The sequence below is a fragment of the Phaenicophaeus curvirostris genome, chromosome 2 (genome assembly GCF_032191515.1).
Source record: "Phaenicophaeus curvirostris isolate KB17595 chromosome 2, BPBGC_Pcur_1.0, whole genome shotgun sequence".
Classification (NCBI taxonomy): Eukaryota; Metazoa; Chordata; class Aves; order Cuculiformes; family Cuculidae; genus Phaenicophaeus; species Phaenicophaeus curvirostris.
Window position 1 is genome coordinate 44,722,369 of NC_091393.1, and position 27,760 is coordinate 44,750,128.

The window sequence follows — 27,760 nt, forward strand, 5'->3', positions numbered from 1 at the left end:
CAAAGCTGGTGAAGGGGATGGAGAACAAGTCTGACGAGGAGCGGCTGAGAGAGCTGGGGTTGTTTAGCCTGGAGAAGAGGCGGCTGAGAGAAGACCTCATTGCTCTCTACAACTACCTGAAAGGAGGTTGTAGAGAGGAGGGTGCTGGCCTCTTCTCCCAAGTGACAGGGGACAGGACAAGAGGGAATGGCCTCAAGCTCCGCCAGGGGAGGTTTAGGCTGGACATTAGGAAAAAAATTTTCACAGAAAGGGTCATTGGGCACTGGAACAGGCTGCCCAGGGAGGTGGTTGAGTCACCTTCCCTGGAGGTGTTTAAGGCACGGGTGGATGAGGTGCTGAGGGATATGGTTTAGTGTTTGATAGGAATGGTTGGACTCGATGATCCGGTGGGTCTCTTCCAACCTGGTTATTCTATGATTCTATGGTAGATAGTAGATCCAAGGTCAACAGTAGGAATGTTAGATACTTCTGTCTATATGGCTGACAGTCTGCTTTTCTGCATACTTTTGGAAAGTATTCTATGTATCTATATCCTTATCCACATACACATCACACTTCAGAAAAGCCAGCGGCGGAAAGAGGGTCAGAATCCAATTCTAACCAGAAGCTAAAGGAAACCGATTATCCAGAGATTTCTGATTACTAGGAAGAGAGATCTCAAGCTCTATTGATTTTTAAATAATGTTTGCCCTTTTAAGCAATTCAGTGGTTTCCACCTTCTTGCTAATGAGATGTGTGTTTCCTTAGCCAGAAAATGCTGTCAACAAGAAGACAGTGAGAAAAGTCGATGATATCTATACTTCCCCCCTTATCAGTATGATTACTTATGGGACACTAAATGATGGGAACTAACATTTCATTGCTTCCCCTTTAGGGGCCAAAGATGGTTAAAACAAGACTAAAATCTATAGCCCTCAAGAAGGTACTAATGTACTAGAGAAAAAGGTTAGGAACAGAAGATGGTACTCAACAACATGGACAACATTTGATATTTGAAGACCCCTTCTGGTTAGAACTTACTACCAAGTATTTGAAAGTTGAATAGGTTGAAAGCAGAAAACTTTGCCGTTTCTCTACATGCTTAAAACCAAAAACATACACCAATCTATCCCATTTGTGCCACTTGAATATCTACGGCACTGTTCACTCTTGCCTCTGTAGAGATGTCAAAAGTTAATAAAAGATGGTATCCTATCCTATTTTCCAAAGCAGACACTCCAAAGCTCTTGTATTTTGGACCCAAAATACAATTTCCAGTGTCAAAATGTGAGCTCCAAAATGAAATGCAATTCTAACATTGCTGTTAACACTTTGATGTTCATCCATAAACCTATGAGTCGAACAACTGTTGTTAAAATTATGAAATATAAAACATCGAAAGAACTTTGAATGAAATTAATCTATATTTTATACTACTACATCAAAAAAGTATATAATAGGAGAGCTTACCTGTTGTTCCATAAATGGTAAGAAAATACCTTCTTTTCTAGCTGTTATGACAAATACTTTTCATGAAGCCACATATGCACCATAGCTCCTTCTCTTTAAGTATGTTTTCCTATCCTGAAAGTTCAAATTGTTTTTCTTTGTTCAGTTGCCATTTAAACTAACAAACAAAAAAAACGCCAATCAAAAACCAAAACACACACACAAACAAACCACAGTTTACATAGCTGCTTGGTAGGCAGTCTTTCAGAACAGTTAAAAAATGATGGGTTTAGAACTTTTCCCACAATACTTTCTGATTAATTCTTTATTTATTATTCCTGTCTTAGCAATTCCTAATGGCCTGGTTTTCCTATGATTACTTTTTGAGCAATGAGATTTCACAGAACTATCTACCATAACTCCAACAGCTCTCTCCTCCTGCCAACAGTTTCTTCACGATCATCATGAGATACGTATCAGTAGTTGGAATTCCCCTTCAAACTCATGACTTATTCTGCAATACTTTTATTACCAAGTTTCTGTTGCTCACTCCTGTCCTAGAAGAGATTCTTTTGCACATACTTGTAGACATTTTTAGTTCTGACTATCCAAAATAATTCTGAATGATCTAAAGATGATTACCATTTGCTTAAATATCTATTTTCTTATTCATTTGTGAAAATGCTGAACTGCACAGCTTCCAGAAGAGACCTTTTCTAATCTCCTTCCTAAATTTTCACTCATCTTCCCAACCTATGACCAAAAATTGTACTCCCACCCATAATTTCCTGTTTTATAGGCAACTGATCTGTAAGTTGTTTTTCTCACATATTTCAAAAGCAAAACTAAGCCTTGGCAAATAACATTCAGTCAAAAATTTTCAGGTCAAATCTCTGAGGATACCAATTGAATCATCCTTACACATTTTCCCTCACATGATTCTTTTCTAGGAACACAAGGATCTAAAAAGAATAGTTTATATTTCCATAAAGTGGATGAAGACTTCAGTATACTTAATTTTTGTACAGTTAATTCATGCATGGCTTCGGTGAGGATGGAGTTAATTTTCTTCACAGCAGCCCATATGGTGCTGCATTTTGGATTTGTAACTAAAACAGTGTTGATAACACAGGGATGTTTTAGGCGGTGCTGAGCAGTGCTTGCACAGTATCAAGGCTTTCTGTTTCTCAGGCTGCCCCACCAGTGAGTAGCCTTGGGGTGGGCAAGACATCTGGAGAGGGCATGACTAGGACAGCTGACCCCAACAGTCCAAAGACATATCCCATCTCACATGACATCGTACTTAGCAATAAAGGCTGGGGAAAGAAGGAGGAAGAGCGAGGGAGTGGTTTTATTTTTATTTCAGTCATTAACATTTCAGGCCTAGTGTGGTACCATTTTACATTCTTACTCCCGTTTTTATTACTCTCGTTAGGACATGACTTGCACTGCTTGTAAAATGTCCTCTTCCTTGTAATAATCACCTTCACTCTTGTCTTAAAATCACAACAACTTTTGGTTTTAGTGGTGTTAAGATATCCTTGGTCCCCTTACATTTATTCTTACTGACTCTCTTACACAGGAAAACTGTTCCATGTTACCTGCAATTGCTTTAAACCTTTCAGCTGCTTCTTTCAATACATTTTTTGTTCTTGCTGTACAAAGGTCTCACTCCTGTGAGACTGCTCCCATGGAACACAACAGGATCAATTCTGTAGTGGAACAGCTATAGAGATTTGATTTTATCTCTGCTAGACAAATTTCCCTTTGGTAGGTTATCCAAGTAGCTCAAGGAATAACCATTCACATAAGTGAAATTTTACTCTCCATATTGCACCTTAATATTTACCTCACCAACCAGTTTTACTGACTTAGTATATCCCGCTAACAGTAACAATCTCAGACAGGCTGGGAGTAAAATTCTAGGATAATATTTCTCCTAAGCAGGTTCACAGAGGCTTTCAATTCTGGAGGTGGTTTCTCTGAAAAAAAACAGTTTTACTGCTTTATATAAGGCTCGCACCATTTTTTTTTTAAGAGGCCAACTCCATTTTTTAGAGCCTGATGCTGCCCTGTGAACAAACTGGTGCAGAATACCTACACCCAGTTACAATCCTTCACTATGTTATTTGCTTAGGAGCAAAACGTTCTTCCAACATCTCCATAAGGACAGGCAGTATAATACTGGAATATTTCTTAAACAGTTTATTTTTTTTCCTCTTCTGCATCTTACACTTTATTAAAACTTTACTAGGGAAAACAAAAAGTAGAAATGAACCTACAGATTCAGCAGAATAGAACATTCTGAGTTTGTCAGAAGATGCAGGGACAAAAACCCACTCTCACATAAACTCACACTAATTACAAAAAAAAACCCAATTAGGCACACTTTGCCTTCATTTTAACAAAAAAGAATGCTCGCCAATTAAATGTACTTCATCTTCTTTTTAACAAAACCCTTAGCAACCAAACATTGTAAGACTTGGTTACTATGACAAAGACTATTATAATTAATATGGTCGGAAGCAAAATAAAAACTGCTGTGCACTGCAGAAAGTATCATAACAGGCCACAATGATAGAAGGTCATTAAATACTGTAGGTAGTAATAATTAAGTTCTCTGAAAGGTCCCAAGGCTTTAACACTCCTTGTATCAGAAGAGAAGCTTAAACTAAACTGTAGGCTTCACGTCTCATCCACCACAAGCAAGACAAAACAAGCTGTCTAGTACAAAACTGGTTTTCAATCCTTTAACTGTTTCTCAAAGAATACATTTTCACCATATTTAAAAAATTGGCTTCATGACTGGGAGTTGTCTCTCTTTATATCCTAATACAAAAAATATACTTAAAGCTGTGTTTTGAAAACGTACATAAGAAGCAGTTAATTACAGCTTACATTCCATATCAGCTTTCCCATCTATACTACATGGTAAGTGCTACTTCCAAATGCTTTAAAAGGTTTTCAGGTTTTTAAAAATAATTTAAATAACTGAATATTTTTTCAAAACAACCATCTTTAAATAGTAGTGGTTACTACCGGTGTAGTTACTAGAGGGTAATAGTAACTCTGAACGATAACAATTTGAGCGTCAAAGTGGAAAGTGAACACTATGTTTAGAAACAGCATTGTGACATACAGTAAAAATTATTTTTCCAGGCTAATATATACAATTTGGTATCAACTTGACCCAGCAGACCTAACTGAAATTTTTTGAGTAACCAGTCAAACTGCATTGGGAAGCCCATTTGAACACTGAGCAAGGTTTTGAAAGTAAGAACTTTTAGGTAAACAGGGACTGACACTGATTGATTAAAGCAATCTCTGTGACACAGCACACATAACAAGTGACTTCTTTAAAAGTTAACACAGAATGCTCAGGTTTTAATACATAAGCCAAGAAATAGCATTTTGTATTCTTTCAGAACCCCAAGAACATGTCCCTACTTGTTCCAAGAACACTGCAAAGAACTACTAGATAATATAGATGCTGTTCATAGGGCTCCTTTTAGAGTTACTGCTGCACTCAATCCCTCACAAACATTGCTAATCAAAATAGAAGTACTTCCAAATGACCAGTGGTCTTTGGTGAGATTTGGAAGCAACCAAGCTTCCAGAATTGTAGAGGATTTCATTCAATTGCTGCAGCGTACAGAAAAATGACCATTTGGGCAAAGTAACTGAGAAGGAGGTGTATTGCTCAACACACTTCAAGGAAGGAAGATTTCCACTTATCTTCTTACAAAAATAATTACGGGTTCAAGATTCCATAACTTCCTCAAAATTGTTCAGAAAAATCACTGTTCTGCACAGTAAGTTAAGCTTTTTAAGATCTTTATAATATCAACAGAACTAAGTACTTCTCTATTCAAACAGACCCTATTTCAAATCCTGATTGACATTCTGTCTTGCAAATATCTATGCTCTGCTCTAAATAGATGATGAGGAGTTGCTATGATGTTTTTCTCAGAACTGTTATTTAACATTTTCCAACTCTGCAAAGGCATGAGAACATTAAAACTCTTTTGTTGGAAGTGGAGTGTTTGAAAGCTCATTGGCAGAGCAGTTACATCCACTTTTCAAGAACACATGATAATTCTCCAGTTTCCCCAAATAGAGGAGGAGGGAAGAAAGCAGACAGAAGGAGCAGTGCACACAATACATTTTTACTTCCACCTGCCATCTGTTAACAGCTTCAGCTACTTGGAAAAATATGTATTTTTATTCATCAGGAAAGATTACAGTCTTGTCTACATGCAGTTACTCAGTACAGCTGTTGACGAACAAGTCCAAGGTGAGGGCATTCTTATAGAACCAGTAATTAAAAGTGCATAGAAACATACTTTGAAATGAGAATACCCAAATAAAGAACTATTCAATTAGCAGGTGCTTATGAATAACTAAATATAAATCAATTCACATAATTGATCATAACAAGGTCTACTTACATCCTCACCACTATCTGCATAATGCAGAACCTGCCACCACAGCCTTGTCCTTCAGAAATCCGAGGGAGAAGAAATTACATGTCTAACAAGTGTAGTTACATGGACAGATAGGAAAGCTTTTTACTGTTATGTTTCATATTAATTTAGGAAGTTGTATTAAACATATTGGAAAAACATATCTCTATCAAAAGGTTCTTTCATCTTGAGAAAAATAATTGCTTTTTCACTATAGTTAGTTTAGCTGCCTCACTGGCAGACAAACTATAAAACCTTCACAGCTTCAATGAGCTCTGTTTAGCACCACTGTCATCTTGGATTCTTCGTGCCTTGGCCTCTTGAGTAAGTGAAAATAATCTGAACTAAGATGACATGATAGTGTATTACCTCTAACTATACCCTGAGAGTAATGATCTTTTCTTTCTGGTGGAAGTGATTTTAAAATGAAAGATGGCAATTGCAGCCTTGTAAGAATTTTCAGTTTTCTCCTGAAATTGCCATTCAACGGGAACAATACCAGAAACCACGATACACAAGGCACCGCTCAGATAGGCTCATCCCAAGCTGAAGCAAGTCAAAACAGTCAAAACTCAAAAGTTCACTTCTCCTGAAAGTAGCCCAGAAAAGCCCTATCTGAACCAGGAGACTATTTTTAACATGAGCGTGTTCAAAAGGCTTGTAGGAAAACCAGACTAGATAGTAGTTTAAAGCATAAATCCACTATGCATTAATGAAATTATTTTCCAGTGTTCACAACCGGGGAAGCTACAGTAGTAGATTAATACAAATATCATTGAACATTAGAAAAAAAAAAAATATTGTGTTAGAAACAACCACTGAAGACACCTAAAAAAATCCAAGCATCAGACCTGCTAACTGACATTACCTGTCAGTACTAAAGAGTGTGAAGCTTCACTGCCATAAATGTGGGAGAGTGGGCAGGGTTATGTAGCTGGGAGTGGGGATGTTCAGCAGCAGCTGAACCTACAAAATATACTCATCATGTTATTTTCAAGTAAAATATCTCATTAATTCTCACTGTTTGCTGTATGCAAATGCACGGCAAGTTAACACCATGTCTATCAAAAATCTTCAGCATGCAGGTTGTCTTAGTATTATGAATAATCCCTTTATCCTCCAGCTGTGCATTGCACTCACTGCATCTGCTTTTGAGTCCTTTGATGGTCTAAGATGTGCAACACGGACCATGTTTCCACCTCCACTGTGATGTTAAGCAAACTTCAAATGCTGATTGCATTACAAATCTGCATAGGAGAGGCTGAACACAGCATAATGGACTTTCGAGACTTTTTGAAATTGCAGTTCCACCATATGACTGTAGTTTTCTGTCAGTGGTTACACTGTACTGCATTCTGGCTGTGTTTTATTCCTGGCTTGGGCTTATACACACCGAAGTTGTCACATCTGATTTGACTGGGAAGGTACTGATAGATCACTTTTAACACATCCCACATAAATCAGCTTTAACTTTATAATACATTGTTCACTTGGCAGACCTCATCCTCTTTTCTGTGTAGCACTGACAACCTAGAGCTACTGCAGCAACAAACATACATACTGAATCTGAAACACTCTTAACAGGCTGATTTCAGTGATAGATACATCACAAAGATGAATGGTGCACAGAATATCTAAATCAGTTATCAAGGACTGGTCCTTAAAAACTGTTTACATTCCACTTCAGGAAATGCATGTCCTGGGATGCTGCAGCTAACCGGAAAAGACAAACCAATTCATGTTCAAACTGAGTTGTTACTACTTGTTTTCAGGACCACTGTTTTCCTTGGTCTGCACAAGCCGTAGCATATTGGCTCAATATCAATCATCCTTACGAAAGACAGCTAACAACCAGCACAATATCAACAGCTTGTTTACAGGAAAGGGAATGTGTCTGAAGGAACAAATTACTCCTTTGAGAAAAATAGCAAAGATTCTTATAAAATTAAAATACCGAATGCTGTAATATGGGTGATGAATTTGCAAATTAGGTAGGTGATGACCACAAGGAAAACAAGGTAGAAAAAAGTTGCTAGAAGTTCAGAATCTCCTGTAATTTATCAGAAGAGGTGTCTCATGTTGCCTATGAAGCTAAGCACGGTGGAAGAGAGAACACACCAAGTCACAATCAGGGGACAGAAGGGAGGCAGGTATTTTTCATTTTAATTAGCTTGGGAAAGAAAACCTGAAAAAGAAACTAAAATCACAGAATCATAGTTTGGGTTCAAAGGGACCTTAAAGATCATCTAGTTCCAACTCCCCTACCATGGGCAGGGACACCCCGCTAGATCAGGGTGCCCAATGTCATTTTTAAAGTTGCCTTTAATCACTGCTACCTGCCGTGGCAATATGGGTAAGTAAATAGAAAATACTATTCCCACTGCTATGTGGGAACTTGCATTCCATAGCAGCCACTTGTTACGTCTTGCTAATACTAAGAAAATCAAAGCTAGCAAAAGAAACAAGTGAAAACATACTAAAGCCCTATACTAATAGCCACATTTGGATTTACTAATAAAACTCATAGATCCTAGCTTTATTTAAATAAGATGTGTGAAAATCCTCCCTGGGGAATGTCAGAAGAATATCAATCCCTTCCTGAGAAATTTCACACCAGAACAGCATCTAGACTACAGAATCATTCAGTAACTTTCTTCATTATATATTTGAAGATACTGCACACAAAAAAAATATTTTTCTTGAATATTTCTGGAGGCAATCTGTATTAGTTTTGCAACCATATTTTATTCTTATTCTCTACACACCCAACTTCATTTTATAAATATATTAGAATGGAGACAAAACAGCTCCTAATGTTCTAAATTATAAACTTTAATTATAGCTTAAATATAACTACTGTGGTATTTAAGTAAGAAACACCTGTAAAAACCTCAACATTAAATAGCATAGGTAAAAATTACTTATCAACTTGAATCACAATATTTATATGAAGCTAAAGAATTTAGAAAAGCAATTAAGATCTGCTCTAAGGTTCCTTTGTACACCATGAAAATTCACTACATTTAAAATTTCAGTAATTGAACTACAAATAGAGTGGCTCAAATAGAGCCACATTTAACTTCAACATAAACTGTGTTGTTTTCTTTAATGAACTAACTGATTTTAAACTAAATAAGTGAAACCAATGGAAAAAACTGTCCAGCTTCTACGCTTGATAAGTTTTCTTGGATCACTTTTCAGATGCTCAACTATAGCTACATCCAGCACTTTTGGTGAAGTGCTAGGAAAGAAAAAATATCTCAGCTTAGGGTTTTACACAGAAAAGTTCCATTTGCAGCTGCCCACCTTGCCTACATAATCTTTGGAAGCATGAAGTGTCTGGCCCTATTCGCACTCTGGAATAGACTACCAAAGAATGTGCAAGTTATGAATTAGGGAAGTTTAATAACGTTTGAAATTGACCTGTTCTTCCATTTCTATGAAATCTGTACTTGATTTTTTTGTTATGATTTGAAAAACATTAATCACAATTTTTTTTTTTCCTTTGCAAATAAACATTCTAAACGTGTTGACTACACTTAAGGAAGCAGATCCTACTCTCATTTTGAAATATATTTTCTGAAAGCAGATATTTGATTGCTAACAATTTTTGCCAAAACCAAATTCTTCCTAGAAAGGAGACTTTTTCCCCAGAGGCAACATAACTGGCCGTTAAATAATATCTCCAGAAAGATTTGTTGACTATTACTTGCGTCCCAGCTCTAAGAAATTGCAGTTGAAGTGACAACTTTCCATCATCCTCCTTGCCTTCTGGTGCTAACTGCTCCAGCTGCTGGTGCTCTGCTGATGCTCACACTTGGACTCTTTCTTGCAATTTATCCCTTCCATGTCCACCTCCAAGAAAAAAGGCCCTACAGAGTTTTGCATTTTTATAGGTGAAGACTATTCACTTCCCAAACACAACTGCAGACCTGCCTAAAGTAAAGTCTCCAAACAGAGCTGCTGCAAGCTTTTCTCCCAACCACCCCCGAGAAAACAACCTCTTAATGGGAATACAGCCTTTTGCTTCCCCTCAAATCAATAGGGCTGGCTTGCTGAGTACAGTGTCAAGCTACAAGCCCCAGGTAGTTTTGCCACAACTCTGGTTAAGTGAACACAGGTCATAACATCAAAGGCAGATCCCTAAAATGCTCCGTCACTTCCACACACTGCCTGCCCCCTCCCCCCCATCCCCACTCCCAACTACATAACCCTGCCCACCCTCCCACATTTATGGCAGTGAAGCTTCACACTCTTTAGTGACCCCAGGTTTGGGGTCTCTCCCTTTTTTTTAGTTTTTCATTATTGTTATTATTTCCCACTGACATAACACGAACCTGGTAAGCGAGGAAGCCAAAGAGCACCAAGGAGAGGCAGCATTTGCAAAACACCACAATTAACTTATTTTTCATCTGCTGTGCTTTGCTCCCAGCCCAGCCCAACCTAAAGTATTTTTTCTTCTAACTTCTCAGAAAATATTTACGAAATTACAAGGGTTTGGAATGTGTTAGACAAGTACTGCCTGTCAAACAAAGACACCAAAGTTGTTTCTGAAGAGTTTGCATGGCACGTGTTCTGTAGCAGGGAAACTACACTGCAATCTCAGTTATACACAGCACTTGCAGAACCGGTTTTAGCAGTACAGTAGACCTACTGTACCAACATTAATACGGATTTAAAAATGGACAAGCTAGTTTTCCCAATTTAATTAACAATCTAATTACACTGGAGAAGAAAATTACTTATCTTAGTTGTGGTTTCACTTCTGAGTAAAATTATAATCCTCTATGTGGCTATAAAGAATATCAGTACCTGGATCACACTAACATTTTCGAATTTACAGAATAAGAAACTAGGCTTATTGCCTGCACTATTGATCCTGCCACTCTTTTTCGAGAATGAGCAAGGCATACACATCCTCAAACTAAAACACTCTCTAATTTTAGAAGCAGAAACATGAATACAGCTGTATTTCAGAAGACTTCCTTCCATTACAGATCTGACCACCATCAACAAGGTGCTGAAGTCCAGAGAGAATGGAGAGGGAGGAAGTAAATTTCTGGAAAATTGAAACCTCTACTGCTAGAGTTTTGAAAAGAAAATAAAAGAAAACAAAACACCTTTCTAAGAAAGGTAGTTCTGCAATGAAATATTCTGAACCTAACTGATGGTTCTGTAAAGCTGCAGCCAAAAAAAGCTTATGTGCCTGGTTATACTGTTTTGTTATGACAAAATACCCACTTAACACATTTTTCTGTTTCAACATGCTATGCAGTATTTATCTAACATATGTAAACAAATAATATATTAAAATGCATGCCATGTTGTACTTCACTGAGTCAAGACAAACATAAAATTGAAACTACTCACATAGCTTTTTGAAAAATACTGGTTATACTACATGTTATACTTTGGACAAATTAGTAATAAATAAACAGTTAAGCAACGTGATGAGACTGAATTCAATGCTACTGAGTCAAGTACAACCGATGTTCCAACTCATTAAGGAAAGTCTTACAGCTGCCACTAAACTTTATTCTCTTTCATTGTTCAAATATATAGGGTGTTAAAATCTCCTAAATAAGCCCAGGACCAATGATGATGCTTTACTTGAAGGTTCATTTTTATCCTTATTAAACCAAAAGCAAAAAAACTAAGCACATGCAAACACACGGTCATATATGCACAAACCCCATTACATGTACAGCCACTGTCAGATTTAGTGTTCACCATTTTTGGTTAAAATCGAAACGTTCCAACTGAGCAAATTCCAGCTTTGTTCTAATTTCTGTGCTAAGTTGCACAAAAAACAGCTGATGTCCTGTCAAGATCTGTGACAGGAAATATTCTTCTCTAACCTGCAAATGAATTGCAAGCTGCTTGATATCCATCACCACATTTTGTTAATTTATCACAGTTTTCAGTACATTATAAAACAGTTTAATAATTCAGTTTACGAAGGAGAGAAATTTGTTCAAAGTGGTAGATTCACACTTCTCTCATTAAGAGCAGTAGAAAACTGAACAACAGATTGGTAACCTGCCTCTTAAGGTCTACCATAAAACACACTGGAAACATAGTAACAGAAACTTGTCATCCCCTTGGCTTACCATTATGGGAAAAGGCAAGTAGAAGGTTCTTTTGTTGGTGGTATTATTGTTCCTCATTATTAATAATAATTATTCATTTATTTATTTTTAAGAAACATGATGTTCTTTGGGTTTTGCGTTTGTCACAAATACAGGCACAGCACAAAGGGCAGCACATATTCACTCTGCAAAGGAGAAGACCCAATATCACCCAGGAAGTATTCACTTACACACAGCAGGGTAGGAACCTGCACCAGTGCAAAGCGAAAACTGACACCAACTTCCTTTAGACCCTTTCCAAAGGCAGCAGCTGGGATAACTAGAAAACAAGTGGAGTGGTAGCAGAAGAACCAGTATCACAGTCCTCTTGCTTGTAGCCACGGGTGCGGCAGGACAGGGAAGAAAGGACCACAGTGCTGCCACCCTCCCTGCTCTTCTGAGGGTAGGTCTAAGATCAAGGGAGGATCTCACTACTTCTTGTCTTCCTCTCTGGACATGCACAGCATGGTGGCTGCGCTGTAATGAACTAGAACTAGAGAAATGCCAAAGTTCAGTTTATCAAAGTTCACCATGGTGATTCAAATGCATCACTAGCTGAAACTGATTTGCTTTTTAAACTACAAAATCTCTGGAAGAATGAACCAAGCAGCAATGCAGAGACAGGAGGAAGCACTTGTATTTGATACAAAAGAAAATACAACTCGTAAGAAAAAATGGAGAAAAAACAGACTTAATGCAGGTTGCAACTACTTGTAAATTCATTTTGTGAAGGCTAGAAAGTTCACAGTAATCACCTAAGCATAGCAGAGAAGATGGGTGTGAGAAACAAGGATTCACTTACATGTCAGAGCATATGAACATGAGCATGTGTGCCTTTAAATTCACAGAAAGAAAAATGCAGAGAAAAAAAAGATTGCCTCCTTCCATTCATGCCTTAAAATTTTAGGGTTTTTTTAATCACTTATCATAAAACCATTCAAATTAACAAATATGCTTTCCTTGCTTGTAAATAATTTAATTCCAGACACAGCAGCAAACCTCTGACACTTCCAGGTGACAAGATGCCTGTTTCCTATATTTGAAGGACTATGAGCCTTCAGCATTTAAACTGCAATCACCAAATACAGCACAATAATTATTTTTAAAAAAACAACCCACTGTTTAAAGAAGAGAATTGATAAGTCATTTTCTTCCAACAGCCAACACTTACTGAAGAATGCACAACCTGTGAGATACATTCATGGTCAAGCATAGCACAGACTACGTTTTGCCATAATTGTAATTTTTTCATCCAAGCCAAAAAGTTGACACAAGACTTAAAAAAAAAAAAAAAAATCAACATTATGAAACTTCTAAAGGTCATACTCACACAAGCACCAAACAGGCACACGCAACCACCTCCAGTAAATACAATGTTCACACTGCAGCAGGACAGTTAACTGACACTGTGACAACCCCATGAATTCCTCTGCTCTACAACAGCAGGGATACCCACACAATTTGTCTCCTCCACCAGCATGGAAAGTGTGTCTTCACTCTGCCTTGCCATTGTCAAGCACTAGTGCACTGTCCCAGCTTAACACAGAGGAAGAGCCACAAGTTTCGTTTGCTGTCGTTTGTTTGAAAAACAGGCAGTAATGCAGTAATCCTGGAATATGCATCACAGAATCATTTGGGTTGAAAGAGACCTTTATGTCTGGGTCCAATCATAAACTTAACACTGCCACATTCACCTCTAAGCCATGTCCCCAAGTGCCACGTCTACATGCTTTTTAAATATCTCCAGGAGTGGTAACTCAATCACTCAACCCTGGATAGCCTGTTCCAAAACTTGACAACCCTTTCAGTAAAGAAATTTCTCCAAATATCAAGTCTAAACCTCTTCTGACACAACTTGAGGCCATTTCCTCTCATTCTATCCCTTGTTACTTGGGAGAAGTGACCAACACCCTTCCTGCTACAACCTACTTTCAGGTAGTTATAAAGAGCAACAAGAGCTCCCATCAGCCTCCTTTTCTCCAGACTAAAAAAACCCAGTTTCCTCACCCATTCCTCACAAGACTTGTGCTCCAGACCTTTCATCCCCTTCATTGCCTTTCTTTGCACACGCTCCAGCAGTTCAATGCCTTTCTTGTAGTGGGGGTCCCAAAACTGAACACAGTATTCAAGGTGCATCAACAAAACCTCTGTAAGCAACTAGAAACCCTAAACCAAAAAAGGATTCTAGCTACAGAATCTATTCCAGCAAATGAATAGTACGCAAAACGGTCTCATGGATTACATGCAGAAGAGTCCAGAAGGCCCTGAGGCCACACATACGAAAAAGAAAAGGCAGAACAAAACAAACTCAAAAGAAGAAACCAACAACAAAACAAGCAAAACCACCAGAAACAGCTTGGCTCACAGGATTGCACTGTTTCTTCTAGGTAGCCACAGTACTTTGCTGAAGCAATCCAATCCATCATGTTTTGTAACAATTCTTTAAACTGTCTAGAGTTGCACATAAAGACATTCAAAGAAAATAGTGAAGGAGCTCCACAACTGACTAACAATAAGAGAGAGAGCTCTCAGAGATGAAAATAATATGTCTGCAAAGACTACAATGCAACAGTTCCTGGCTTTGAGCCCAAAGCACTATCTTACAGGGCAATTACTAGTTTGCAAACTTCTCATCAATACTGTAGAGCCAGAAAATTGTTCTGCTTCAGATGGTATTTCAGAATACCCAGAATAGGGGTATAATTTACTTCACTCTGGCAGGGGGGGACAAGGAGGATGGGGATCTCTATAAAATGCTTTGTAATATCTTTTGAGCAGAGGGGAAAATTCAACAATACTGGTTTGTTGGTTTGTTTGCTTGTTTATTTAAATACACAGACTGTGCATAATTGATCAGAATGCAATCCTAGTGCAAAGTAATTTATACGCTCCTTCCTCCTTCTTTGAATTTTGAATATTTTTTTCCTTCAGAGCAACCATCTCAGGTGTTTTCTATGTCAGCTCAAACAAAGTCTATACTAAGGAAAAGTAATACATGCAGGCTAGAGAGAATTATAAAGATATGAGGCACTTATTTCCCTATGAGGAGTTCATACCACCAGTCAACATGGGATTCCCATTACATATTACTCTTTATGAAGAAAACCTTTTGACTTTACTCCAAGCCTCAGGCTTGTTCACCATTTATCATTAGAAAAAGAAAATATTCCCCCCAAAAAACCCAACCAAACAACATCAAAACAACCAACACATTGTAGCATGGTGTGCACAGATGCAAAAAAAACAGAATAAGAAATTCTTCTAGAGCATTTCATCTTGCCCTAAATAATAAAAGGCAGGAAAGGACAAAAAGCAAGTTAAGTGGCTGCATAATTCTCAGTATTACTTTTCTTCCAGCATTGGTATTAGGGGCTGGGAGTGTCCACACATACAACGCTCCACAGTTCAAATTACCTAACAATGCATCTTATCAGTGATGAAACGATAAGGTCAGAATTTTAAGTCGAAGTGCCTGACTCTTTGAGACCCATAAATGTGGAGGCTAGTTGACTTCCAATTACTGAATTGCAGAGATTTTATTGAACTTTTTGATAATGATTCAATACCGCGCTATCATACTTTTCCTTTTATTTACTATCCGGTAGTCTGGAAACCCCTAGCAGAGCACAATTCATTACTCAATCTTTTCAGAGCCTGTATAATATAATAAAGTATTATCAATTTCTGCTTTCCTTTCACCATCTACTTCAAGTCTATGTCACTGATTTCCTGTCATGACCCCCTTTCACTCGTTTCATTTTTCATATGCATAAAAACATATTTTAAGAAGAGCTGAATGGAAGTGTATATCATTGCCAGATCCTTGATAGCATGAAATTCACAATTTTTCTAAGAAAGGGACAGAATCTTGCAGAAGCTGACAAAAATATGACAAAATCTGAGCTTCTTACATAACAAGTAATTATGCTTTCCAACTAAGGGCAAAAATCTTAAAAAAGAAAAATCGTGACAAAAGGAACCATCCAGTACTTCTTTATTTACACATCATGATTTAAGTCAATCTTGTACTTCTGAAAAATTGAATCAGGCACTCTGAGGTACTGATTAACAATAGTGTGTTTTCCACTTCACTGCCAGACAGTACCTGCTGTATGATGGGGAGGGGAATGCTATAGTTTTTTTCATAATCTTAGTAATCAAGGTTAATATATATAATTTGCATACCACCTTGCTGATGAGTGGAATGTTTCCTGAAAGACTGCTGAGATAAAGTCAGATATATTTCATAAGATCTTAAGCACTGGCTAGAAGTATTACATATTTACCTCAAAGTAAGTTTTCATAAGTTCATAGCCAGCCAGTTTTCCACCTGAGATTTTTAGGTAATTAAAGATAATTTATAACATGGACTCATACAGCACATTTACTTCCATATTGCTCATTACCTTTGGAAATACTAAGTATTTACTAAAGTTTTGTCACCTTGCCCTAAAGATATCCACTGTCTCGCAAGGAGAAAAAAGTCAAAATGCTCATCACTTTCATTGACACTACATTATTCAATGGACAGAGAACTGAATGTCTTATATGTATAGCCACAGCATTCCTTACAATACTCCAGTCTTTCAAGTATGACATTTCTACCCTAGTTTTAAGTTCAGTTCATACATTTAGCAAAGGAAACCCAGAACACAGTAAAACAGAATAAAATCACTCACAGACCATAATGCAACAGAAAGCAAAGCAGTGGAAATGACAGTGTTGAAAAATTTAAACAAAGGAAAAGGGAAGAATAAAACATTACTTTCTGAAGATCTACATTATTCCTGAAATTTCCTTCTAAGACATACAAACACTTTAGCTTCAAAATTCTGGAAATTCATTGTTTTTCAAGCACAGGAGTAAAGATAGAGCAACACAAGTGATTGCTCAGACCCCAGAACACCTTCACCTGTAAAACCCAAGGCATTAACAATAATCTCTGCTAATTTTAATTGTAAAAATTCTTGGATTATTTTATTTATTATATTTGCCCTTTTTTACCATAGTAGGCCCCAAAATAAATGGAGTCTCTCCAAAATAGGTTAACAGAAATTAAACCCACCAAGCTAGGAAAACTATTACATACACTTCCATATGACAATTTTAAAAGTTCCTAAGGGGAAAAAAAAAACAACCTGCGTTCCCACCATCATCAGTCCCTTATCATTCAGGAACTTTCTGTGCTCATAAAAGAACTAACTCTTAATGGGAAAAAAAGCACATTGTGGCTAGTCTGCAGAACATGCCACACTGAAACAAAAACAAATAAAACAATTAAAAAAGATTCAGTGAAATCTCCAATACTTATGATGCAATTGAAAAATTCAGCCATGACTAGGCTTGTTTGAGTAATGCTTACTTTTACTCAATGCACTATGATTTTTCCAATTTGGACTGGAATAATACAGTATTTGCAGAAGTCCTTAAAAGAGACAGGATTTGCCAGTCCTTTGAGAGTTGTAATTGCTTTGTGATCTACTGAGCTAAATTATTAAAATATTGCTGGTAAGCTTTCTTGAACTTTATCTTCCTTTGTCCTCAGCAAAATGATAAACATCTCAGAAGAAATGAGACAGAAATGTGACAGAAACATTTGCACACTTTCATGTTTATCCTAACAGTTATAAAAAGATGGTGTTCTGTTTGTACTAAAAAGTCTATGAGAAGCAGTAAGAAAGTTCATTATAAAAACACATTTCTCTAAGTAATAAACTGAATAAAATCAGTCTTTTGATTAAGTCCTGTCTAGCAAGTAACCATTAGGAGAACACTTCAGGGTTTACACAGCATTTCTGACTAGAAAGCAACATTATTCCTATACAGGCATATTTCCAAAGGGCTCCAATTTTCAGTCATCACTGATAGCAGTAAGCAGTGAGACAGTCAGAAGTGCTGAAAGCTATGGGGGAGAGGAAAGAAGGAAACAGATGCATAAGCCATTTCACTGTTTATTAATAAACTGGAAAAAACCCCACGTTTATAGACAGACACCTTAAATTCCTAAATGCCACAAAGTATTCTCAAAGGAGCTATTCTACAAAAGGAGGGCTGAAGAACTACGTACCTATAGGTGGAGCCTTTTGGTGACTTATACTATCTACCAAACACAAGCTGTTGCAAGTTTAAGATACTAAGAAAAAAGGAGAAAAGAAGGAAAAAAAGGGGAAAAAAAGCTATATTAATTTGATGAATATTAACTTAGTTTTCTGTAATTATAAAGCTAACTAACTTTTTACTAACACATTTTACTAAATTAAATCATTAATTTTTTAGAAGTTTGAGATTTGTGGTTCTTTATTAATTTCTGATCAAATGTTACAAAAACAGAAAGATAGGATATAAAACCAAGGCTGGAAAATCCATGGTTCTCATTGGAAAGCACACCTCACACATAACGAAGCAAGGATGTGACACAGTAGAAGCAAAATAATTTGCTGGGACACACACGCACACACAAAAGGAATCAAGGGATTTCTGGAAGACAGCATGGAAAACCAGAAATGCACACACAAAAGTCAAATCAAAAAGGATGGCATCGCTAGCAAAGGAGAAGAGAAAAAGTTTCTGCAAAAGAAGCAGAATTTGGGGAAATTAGCAGAAGCATTAGACAAAACAACATATCCAGACAGGAATAAACTTCTTAGCTAAAATAAATTACTGAGTTACAGTAGTAACCAATATAGACAATAGACAGACAAAACTCCGAGACACTTACAAAGTTTAAACAACCAAAACCCCAAAATATTTTTCCTTGGAAGCAAGATTTAGTCAGGTCAAAAGTGGGATATTTCCAACTGAGTGATAAAAAAAAAGATGGCAGAACTAACAAAGCCCAAAATCAAATCATATCCTCAATCCCAAGAGATTCACATGTTAAACAAACAGAATAAAAGATGCAGATGCCTTGCTAGCAGGAGAGAGGAAACAGAACACATCATTACACACCATGTCCCAGGTGCAGAATATGACAACTGAGGAATTACAGGCCCCATGCTTGGAAGAACCCACAGGAATAGTCCTACTGTGAAATTAACATTAGGATTCCATATAATATACGCTGTAGTTGCTAGAAGCTTAAACCAGTGCAAAAAGCCCCAATAGGCTAACAGGTGTACAAACGCACTACTTTGTGTCTTAAGCTCAAAGTTATTGAACCACAAATAGATCAAGTCTGGAAATGTATTCTGGGGAGGTATGACACCATGAGTTTACTGTTCATTAACTCTTCTACAAGCTTCTTAGAATTATCTGCCATACACAGAGCTAAACAAATTACAGCTTGATCCAGTAAAGCTATTGTAATGAAGTGTGCTATATTTTGCCAGAAAATAAATAAAAAAGTAAAAAATAAACCAAGTAAACCAAAAAGCCCACAAGAGACTATAAAGAAAGGCAAGTAAATGGATTGTATATAAAAAAAAATCCTTATAAGTAAAAAGAGATGTTAAATCCATCCAAAAATGCATAACCTCTACCTATGCTGTTGACAATTCTTCTGTGCTGATTGTGAACAGGAAACAATAAAGCTTCAATCAGCACAGCAGTGCACACAAATGCTGTTTAGGAGCTAATTAGTTGAGATGCAGCATGTTCTCAGTACTACTAACACAGTCATCCTGCTAACTGCCAAGCGACCACACAAGACTTCCTTGTCACCATATGAGCCTTCCTTACATGTAACCTGTTCTATTCAGTCTCTAGTAATCTCTGCTCTCTTAGAAGCAAGGGAAACGGCACTGAAGTTGACCTGATTAACAAAGTACATGAAAACAGTTGTGCTTCACAGTGGTCTTTAGCAGTGACTTTGCCTGTACAGGCAGAGATTCAATTCCTAGTTTACTAAAGAACCGCTTCCATCACATATGCATTGTTTTTTGTAATTTCCCTTCAGCAGTAGCTAAACTCATCGACCAACTAGATCAGAGTGCCAAAATCATGAGCTATAGCTCTGCAGCAAAGAACTCCTGTGAGAAAAATGAAAAAGCTACATCGATGCCAAAGAATAACTCAACTCAGAACTAACACTAAAACAAAAAAATAAAAACACAAAAAAAAAGACAGGGAGAACAACGTAGAGCAACGCTAACATTGAGACCGCAAAAGACCACTTAAAACCACAAAAATACCAACCCTGTTTGAGGAAATAAGCAGGCATACACAGACAGCATGCATATTTCCCCTCCTGTTCATGAAAGCGATTGTACAAGTCATACACAAATCATGGCAAGTTGCATTAACAGTTCTCCAGTCCTACTCCAGATTTATTTCTAATTTAAAAATAAATTGTGTTACACATTATTTCAATATTCTGCTGGATGACCAAGCAAGGGAAAAGAATGAATTTAAGCGCAGTCTGTAGAGAGATAATGTGAAGGCTATAACGTAAGTGAAAAATGGCCATGTTGCTAAGATAAGGCCCCAACCACCAATCTCATTGTCAAGCCTGGCCATCTGTCAGCAGAAATCTGATTTACTGTATATAATACTGCTATACTTGATTACTACTATACTGCTATAAAAAGGCTCCTATTTTTTCAAGCACACCAAAAGCTACTTTGTAGCAACATAAAAGGGGTTAATAAAATACCTCCTCAGAAGCTAAGCTTTATGAAACCAGGTTTCAGAACTTTAAATCAAATTTCATCCAGTTTCAGTGTTACTGATAGATTAAATTTCTTTATAAATATTAAAAACTGGAAAACAAAAACTGATGAAAAAGATAAAATTATAGTATATTACATCTGTAAGTAAGGCTGCTTGCACTGATGCTTGCTTTTTTATGGAGATAATCTTGACGCTGGGTGACTGCAAAGAACTTTAAAAAGGCATTTTAAGAAACATTCCTACAATAGCACTATTAAAGAAAACCTCATTAATAAAAAGCTCACTTTGTGTCATTTGATAAGTAGTCTGGACATCCAAACTGTTTACAAGAATGCTAATGACCTGGAGCATGCTTAGTCAATGGCCTGTAAACACTGCATAGAATAATGGCGTAACATCTCACGGTGTAACAACTCTGATTAGTTGCATTTAATTCAACTCTTCCCCCTCCTACACACCAGGACAAAAATGCCTGTGTATGAGATTCATCCTTCACATCAAATACCCACCGAGTAAAACAGCTGCAGGTACTTTCTCAGGTTAATCAAACAAATCAAATAACAGCATCTAGTAATAACAAGACAATTTTTCTCTCTAAACAACAGCCCCACACTGCAGGTGGTTTTGTCCCATAGTGAGCAAACAGGAGAAAAACACATGCCAAGCAGCTGCTCATTAGGTGAGCACCATTCTGCCTACACGTTTTAAATGAAGCGAATGTCATGTGAAAAAAAAAAACAGTTTACGGTCAGGTAATTAGACATGGTAACACATCCATATCCAAAAGAGGAGGGAAGACAGGCACAAATTACAGATGCTCAGGAAATTTATTTCCGGGAATTTATAGGTTTTGATGTTCCTGGACTTTAATCTTACAATTTTTTTAATTAAGCTTTTTTCCTGCTTGCTTTTTTTTCCCTATTACACAACAACAGATAACAATCACCTCCTATAAAAAAATCCCCATCCCAATTATTTATTCTGAATGAAACACTTTATTTAAGGACACTAGGAAAATACTCTATCTAAACAGACCAAAACAAACACAAATTGTATACGACCTCACGGTAAACATTATAAAATGGTGAGAATTTATTGTAAGCTTACCTGATACTCGTTGGGCCAGAAAGTGCTGACAGCCAACTCCGCTCGAAGCCAGTCTTTGCCAGTGGAGCCAGTAACATTCCAGATTGGATTAGCCAGCGGCCCTTTGTTCACCCTAACCAGGATGTTCAAAGTGCCTGGGTTTGCTCCATTCTTGCTATACAGAAGATAGCTGAAATCGATGCAGTGAGTATCATTTTCTTTCATAGTTGGAAGCTGGAGTCGAGTCTTTTCTCCAGGGTCATGGTCTGAGGAAATCACTATCATGTATGATCCTAAAGAAGGGGAAAACGAAAAAGGAAAAAAAGATAAAATAGTAGTAAAGAAAAAGATAAATGCCAAGAAACCAATTGTTCACTGTGAAAAGGATGGAATGCATCAGCTTTCATATCCCAAAGTCTCAAAATTCAAGTATCAAGAAACCCAGCTGGATACAAAATGCCTAGTAACACCACAGAAATAGTATCTACAGATGACATCTCATATCTCAGAGAACCTATCTAGATACTTCCACCTGCAGGCTTTCCTCTTTCCTGTATTAGGATCAGATAATTAGACATAGCATCACAGAGGGACTGAATAAAAATAATAAGAGGAACAGAGGTTCATCATTATTCTGAAGTCACTAAGGTCAAAATTCTCTCAACTTTCTCCATATGAAAATGAACTATATGGAATAATAACGTACACACCTCTCAATGCAGTTTTATTGCACCCTTCTCCACCCAGAAAGAGAGGCAGACTTAAAATTTAGATACATCAGCAACAGAAATACCTCCTTTAGGACACCAAACCACATTTGTCCTGAAAATGTGGGTTTGCCCCTCCATTTAAGGGGTAACAGAAGTTTTTATAGATGGAAGGAAGCACATCTTGTAAATTTATTTTACAAGTATAAAGGAGACAGAACCAGCTGAGCTTGTCTAGCTACAAAGTCAGAAAGGAAAAATCAGATGTTTAAGCAGATTATACAGGATAAGATGCTAAGAAAGTTAGTCCTGGTGTTTTGCAAAAATTAACACTAAAGACAGGGCTACTGTTTGTGCTAGCCCCATTTCGTCAAGAGTGACAACTCCAAATCAGGTACTATCTAGTGAATGAACCGCACAGAACAAAGCTTCCAATCTGCCAGGCAAAACTTTACAATCAAGTGAAAAAATCCAACTCAGTATACAATCTGAATCCTTGCTGCAGAAAATTTTCCTGACCTGAACTTACCCATCATCCTGCTTAATAGTACCAAGAGGCTTGACATTGACAGATTCTCATTCTACCTCCAGTTCTGAAAAGCACCCCAACAAAGAGCTCTTTCTCCTGAAGAAGGTTCAGGTTAAGCCCATCAAAACCACAGTTTAAAATTTAATTTACATTTCAAACAATGATTGATTTGTGAATGCTTGTCCAAATGAGTAGCCTCACAGAAGTCCTGAGAGTGTGTACATGAATGAGCATTTATTGCTGGAAATTAGTACCACGCTGTATGTCAAGTTTTGCCCTTTGGTTTTCAGGCAACAAGGAAATTATAGAAACTTAGAATGGTTTGGGTTGGAAGGGACCTTAAACCCCCTGCCATGGGCAGGGACATGACCCACTAGATCAGGTTGCTGGAGGCCCCATCCAATCTGGCCTTGAACATCTCCAGGAAGGAGGCATCCACAGCTTCCCTTGGCACCTGCGCCAGTGTCTCATCACCCTCATGGAGAAGAAATTCTTCCCAATGTCTAATCTAAATCTTCCCCTTTCCAATTTAAAGCCACTAATACTGTGTTCCAGAAAGTCCTAATCAGTTCTATGAACAATTCTGAAAACTGTTGACATGATGCTGCTCAGGAGAAGATGGATATTTATGTAACACTGTCATCTGTGTGATACCCTGGCCAGTAGAGCAATCCTGTGCTGAAAAAGTTGTAATAAAAGAGAATGCAATACTAGAGAATGAAAACAGCTCTTAAAGTACAGTGCTAGGATCTTGACTTTTAAAAATAATCTTAAAAAAAAAAAGTTTAAGGAAAAGTCTACTAAAACGCAACATAAGTGCCTACTTAATATTTAGAATTATATGCAGAATCCATTATTGGAAGGAGCAGAATACAAGAATTCACTTTTCCAACATTTCAAAAATTCTGCTTCTTTCAAGTTATCTCAAGATAAAAACCATTGGGAGGAAATGAAAAGAACACAATCAACGTATAAGGAATAAACTTGAAGTACTTCAAGATCTTGTTGCTATACTAAGATAATCCAGTGTAGTCTTCCGAAGCTCCAACATATACTTTTCTGCATATACACACGTTACAGTACTCTGTTTTTTCAACCCCATTTTTCATTGTTTAAAAATACTTAGCAGTAAATTTGCATATGTCAGTCTACATGTCTTAGTTCAGACAGTACTCATAAACCATTTGTCACAAAGCCAAGGCATCTATTTAGCATCTTGCAAAACACTTTCCCTTATCCCGCTTTTTTAAACTTAAGAGACTATATCCCAGGAATGTACACAACCTCACTCCTTCCTCAGTCATCTACCTAATCAAAGAAAATCAGAAGCCAATGTAAAAGTAAACTATACATCAAATTTCCATATTTGAAAAAACACAGGAAATATTTTCTTATACTGTTCATAAGAAAATCATTCTTTATTTGTAAAGAAACAATATGTACTAAAATAGAACTGAAAGCATTGGATGTATTCCCCCATTTATACATGCTTGTAAATACAAAACTTAGACTTATGCAAAACTTTAGCCCTAGATACACTCTCTACTTTTTTTTAAAAAAAAAAAAAAGCATTTTCTTTACACTGAAAAACATATTTTGTAGTTTACGTATGTAGCACAAGTTGCCGTGCAGTCCATTAAAACAAATGAGGCCATATATATATATGCTGCAAACAACACAAGAGCTCTCCAATTTTTTCTTTAAATGGTTAAGATTCAGAGGTATCTTTCACACACTTGGCGTGTTTGCAGTTCTTCCCTACACAAGACTCAAATTCTTGTAGGCATATTCAGTTTCTTTCCAGACTGTCTGAAATGAAAGTGAAAAAAATCAGGATTACCAATTTCAACTTCACTGCATAGCTCACTGCCAATGCACCACAACTCAAATGCAAGTAAACACAAGACTCTGAATTTACTACAAAGCTTAAAAACAACAACAAAACCACACAACATGAAGACGGGAAAATTTTTCTGGAGAATGCAATCCATTTCTTTCCCCCTTCTACTTCCCACAGAGGAGAAGTAGTATTAAAATTACCAACTCAAACAGGTCATTTATCCACACCATGCAAAAAAGGCAGAGCACTCACTCATTTAAACAGAAACTCAGCCTAATGGGCTGCAAGCGCTCATCAATTTTGCACAGACACAGCAATTTCATGTGATGAGATGTCCTGCCCTCCCCTCTGTTTTTGACTATGCCAAAGGCACTGCTCTACAGCTCAGTCATTAAACCGGGATCCCCTAATTTTCCACACCCACAGAGATAAAGCAACAGCAGGAGGACAGGCTGACAAGTCAACACAGAATAAGACTGACCCAGGCAAGGTAACTCCAAGCAGCATCAGTTCAGTCACAGAACTAGTATCCCAGGTGCCGCAACACTTTACCAGCATTCACACACACCTATGATACTACTGACATGATACTGTCACTCATGACAGTATTATTATTCTCTATTATGTAACAACAACAAAATGTTCGCCAATTAAAGCGGGGGGGGGGGGAAGAAGGAAACAAAACCTTTCCATGTTTCAAAGGTATACTGGTATTTGGAGCAAACTTTATGAATAAGTTGTGTCTGAAAATCCTTCTTCAGTCTATCAGCAGCTACTATACTTCTGTCCCCTTATCAACACTTTACTTATGAATAAACATGAAATATACACACTTTTGAAGTGTTTGAATTTCTAGTTTTCTCATACATAGCATCAGCTTCCTGTGGGTTTGTTTGTACTGATGCAGAGAAAGCAAGCACGATGAGATACCAGTTTCTGAAGTATGATAATTTTCTTTTCACCTTGCTTTTTCTTGTGATGCTCTTTAAAAAATACACAGGCTTTAAGCACTCCAGAATCTAAGACAGAAAAAATGTCAGCAACTGAAATTTGTAATGGAAGTTTGCAGTGTCTGTACAAAAGAGCATTTATTGTACAATGTGCTCTTTTGAAAAGTCTCTCCTAACAAAACATTATGGAAATGACATTTGATACAGTATATCAGGCAAGCTTATGAAAGGACAATGTTACTGAACAGTAAGCTACATTTAAGCAACCAAAAGGCACATGGAATAATTTTGTATTTATTTGAGAATTATCCATGTGCTCAGTCATGTATTTGTAACCTCAGCAATCCTGAATGGATGGCTAAGACAGACGTATCAACAGCTCCCAGTTGTCTTAAATTCTGTTGTAAAGCCATAAACATCCTAGCGGTGTTGGCACAGTGACTATAGGATGCTTCTTGGCAACCCAGGGTCTAATATGGCTTACCCAAGCAGCACCATACATTGGTCAGCTATTTGTCTGGAAGATTATGTATTTTCTAAGGTAAGCGTCCAAGAAATATCCAAATTGAGAATAGTATCAACTCAGTCTGAAGTTACTCAACTGGGATATCAAAATAACCAAGTACCATTCATGCCTGAACAGCCTAAAGCCAGCAATATATTCCAAGATGCAGATGCTCTCAGAGCAGGAGGTGACATTGCCCAATCTCAAAGCATTCTGCACCTCCTAGGGAAAACTTAGTCCCATGAAGACACAGACACCTACATGTCCATCCTGTGCCGAGGACTCCAGAACTGAATGCAGTACTCTAGGTGAGGTTTCATGAGAACAGAGTAGAGGGGCAGAATCACCTCCATTAACCTGCTGGTCACACTTCTTCTGATATAGCCCAGAATATGACTGGCATTCTGGGCTGCAAGTGCATGTTGCTGCCTCATGTTGAGTTTCTCATCCACCAGCACCCTTCAAGTTCTTCACTTCAGGGTGACTCTCAATCCATTCTTCACCCAGCCTGTATTTGTGCTTGGGATTGCCCAGACCTTGCACTTGGCCTTGTTGAACCCCATGAGGTTCACATCAGCCCACCTCTTGGGCCTACCAAAGTCCCAGGATGAAAGTGTTGGACATTCTGTGTTTACCTACAGCTCTACAATTACACTGTATCACCACCACTACTAAGCATAAACTAAACGCCCAAACATACCTTCAAGCCAAGGAGCATTTAGATTTTTTAAATGCTGATTAAAGAGACAGTTTCCTTTATTGAGAAGGTTACAAGCAGACAGAGATCAAATTACCCACCTCTGCTGCAGTGTATTGTTTAGTTGGAAAGAAATTAAAATGAAATTTGAAAATATTAATAGTATATTAAAGCAGGCAGTCTCATAAAAAATGTGAGCACTGAGCACCTGTGTAGGTCTTTTGCATAATGTGCGATTGCCATGGTGCACAAAACCGTGTTCACTGAGGATTCACAAATGTCATTCGAGGCAACCTGAAAGCTTGCTGCCCCTCAAACACACAGGGCTTTTCCTCCCAGCACACAGATACACGCCATCTCCCCCAACACCTGTGCTCACTGCACCTTTACATGAGCCAAATCAACACCCAAATTCAGCAAAAAAAACAAACCAGGTCTCCTGTCCCCTTCTTGAAAGAGCCAAGGGAACAGCAAAGCGTGATTTCTTCCCCAGTAAGGGAAATATTAACTGATTACTGGGACAGCCAAATCAGCACCAGAGCCAAGTCAAGATAACAGAAGAAACAGAAGCTGTAACACATACAAAGAAAAATGACTTTCCCCCAGAAAAAAACCCCATGAATTTAGCTAAAAGTTTAACTTCTTAGCTGGAAAGTCTTTAGAGAGATACAACTCAAAAAACAGCTTTACGATTTTTTTTTTCCTCTTCATTGTCACCTAAAAATAAAGCCTGCGAACTCCTGAGGTTTTTCTCACCTCCTAAGTACTAAGTGGCATTTAGATTTTAACTGAATGGGAAAACACTATTTTTGAAGCAGCA

General features: G+C 37.5%; 1 protein-coding gene across 10 annotated transcripts in view; it reads right to left on the minus strand.

The window, feature by feature from the left end:
• Positions 1–27,760, minus strand: part of PTPRK (protein tyrosine phosphatase receptor type K) — a 392,967-nt gene that overhangs the window by 249,069 nt on the left and 116,138 nt on the right. For all 10 annotated transcript variants that reach the window (XM_069851848.1, XM_069851839.1, XM_069851847.1 and 7 more), the window contains exon 3: positions 21,734–22,005. In XM_069851848.1, the coding sequence (XP_069707949.1) occupies positions 21,734–22,005 (272 nt within the window). The remainder of the gene's footprint in view (positions 1–21,733; positions 22,006–27,760) is intronic.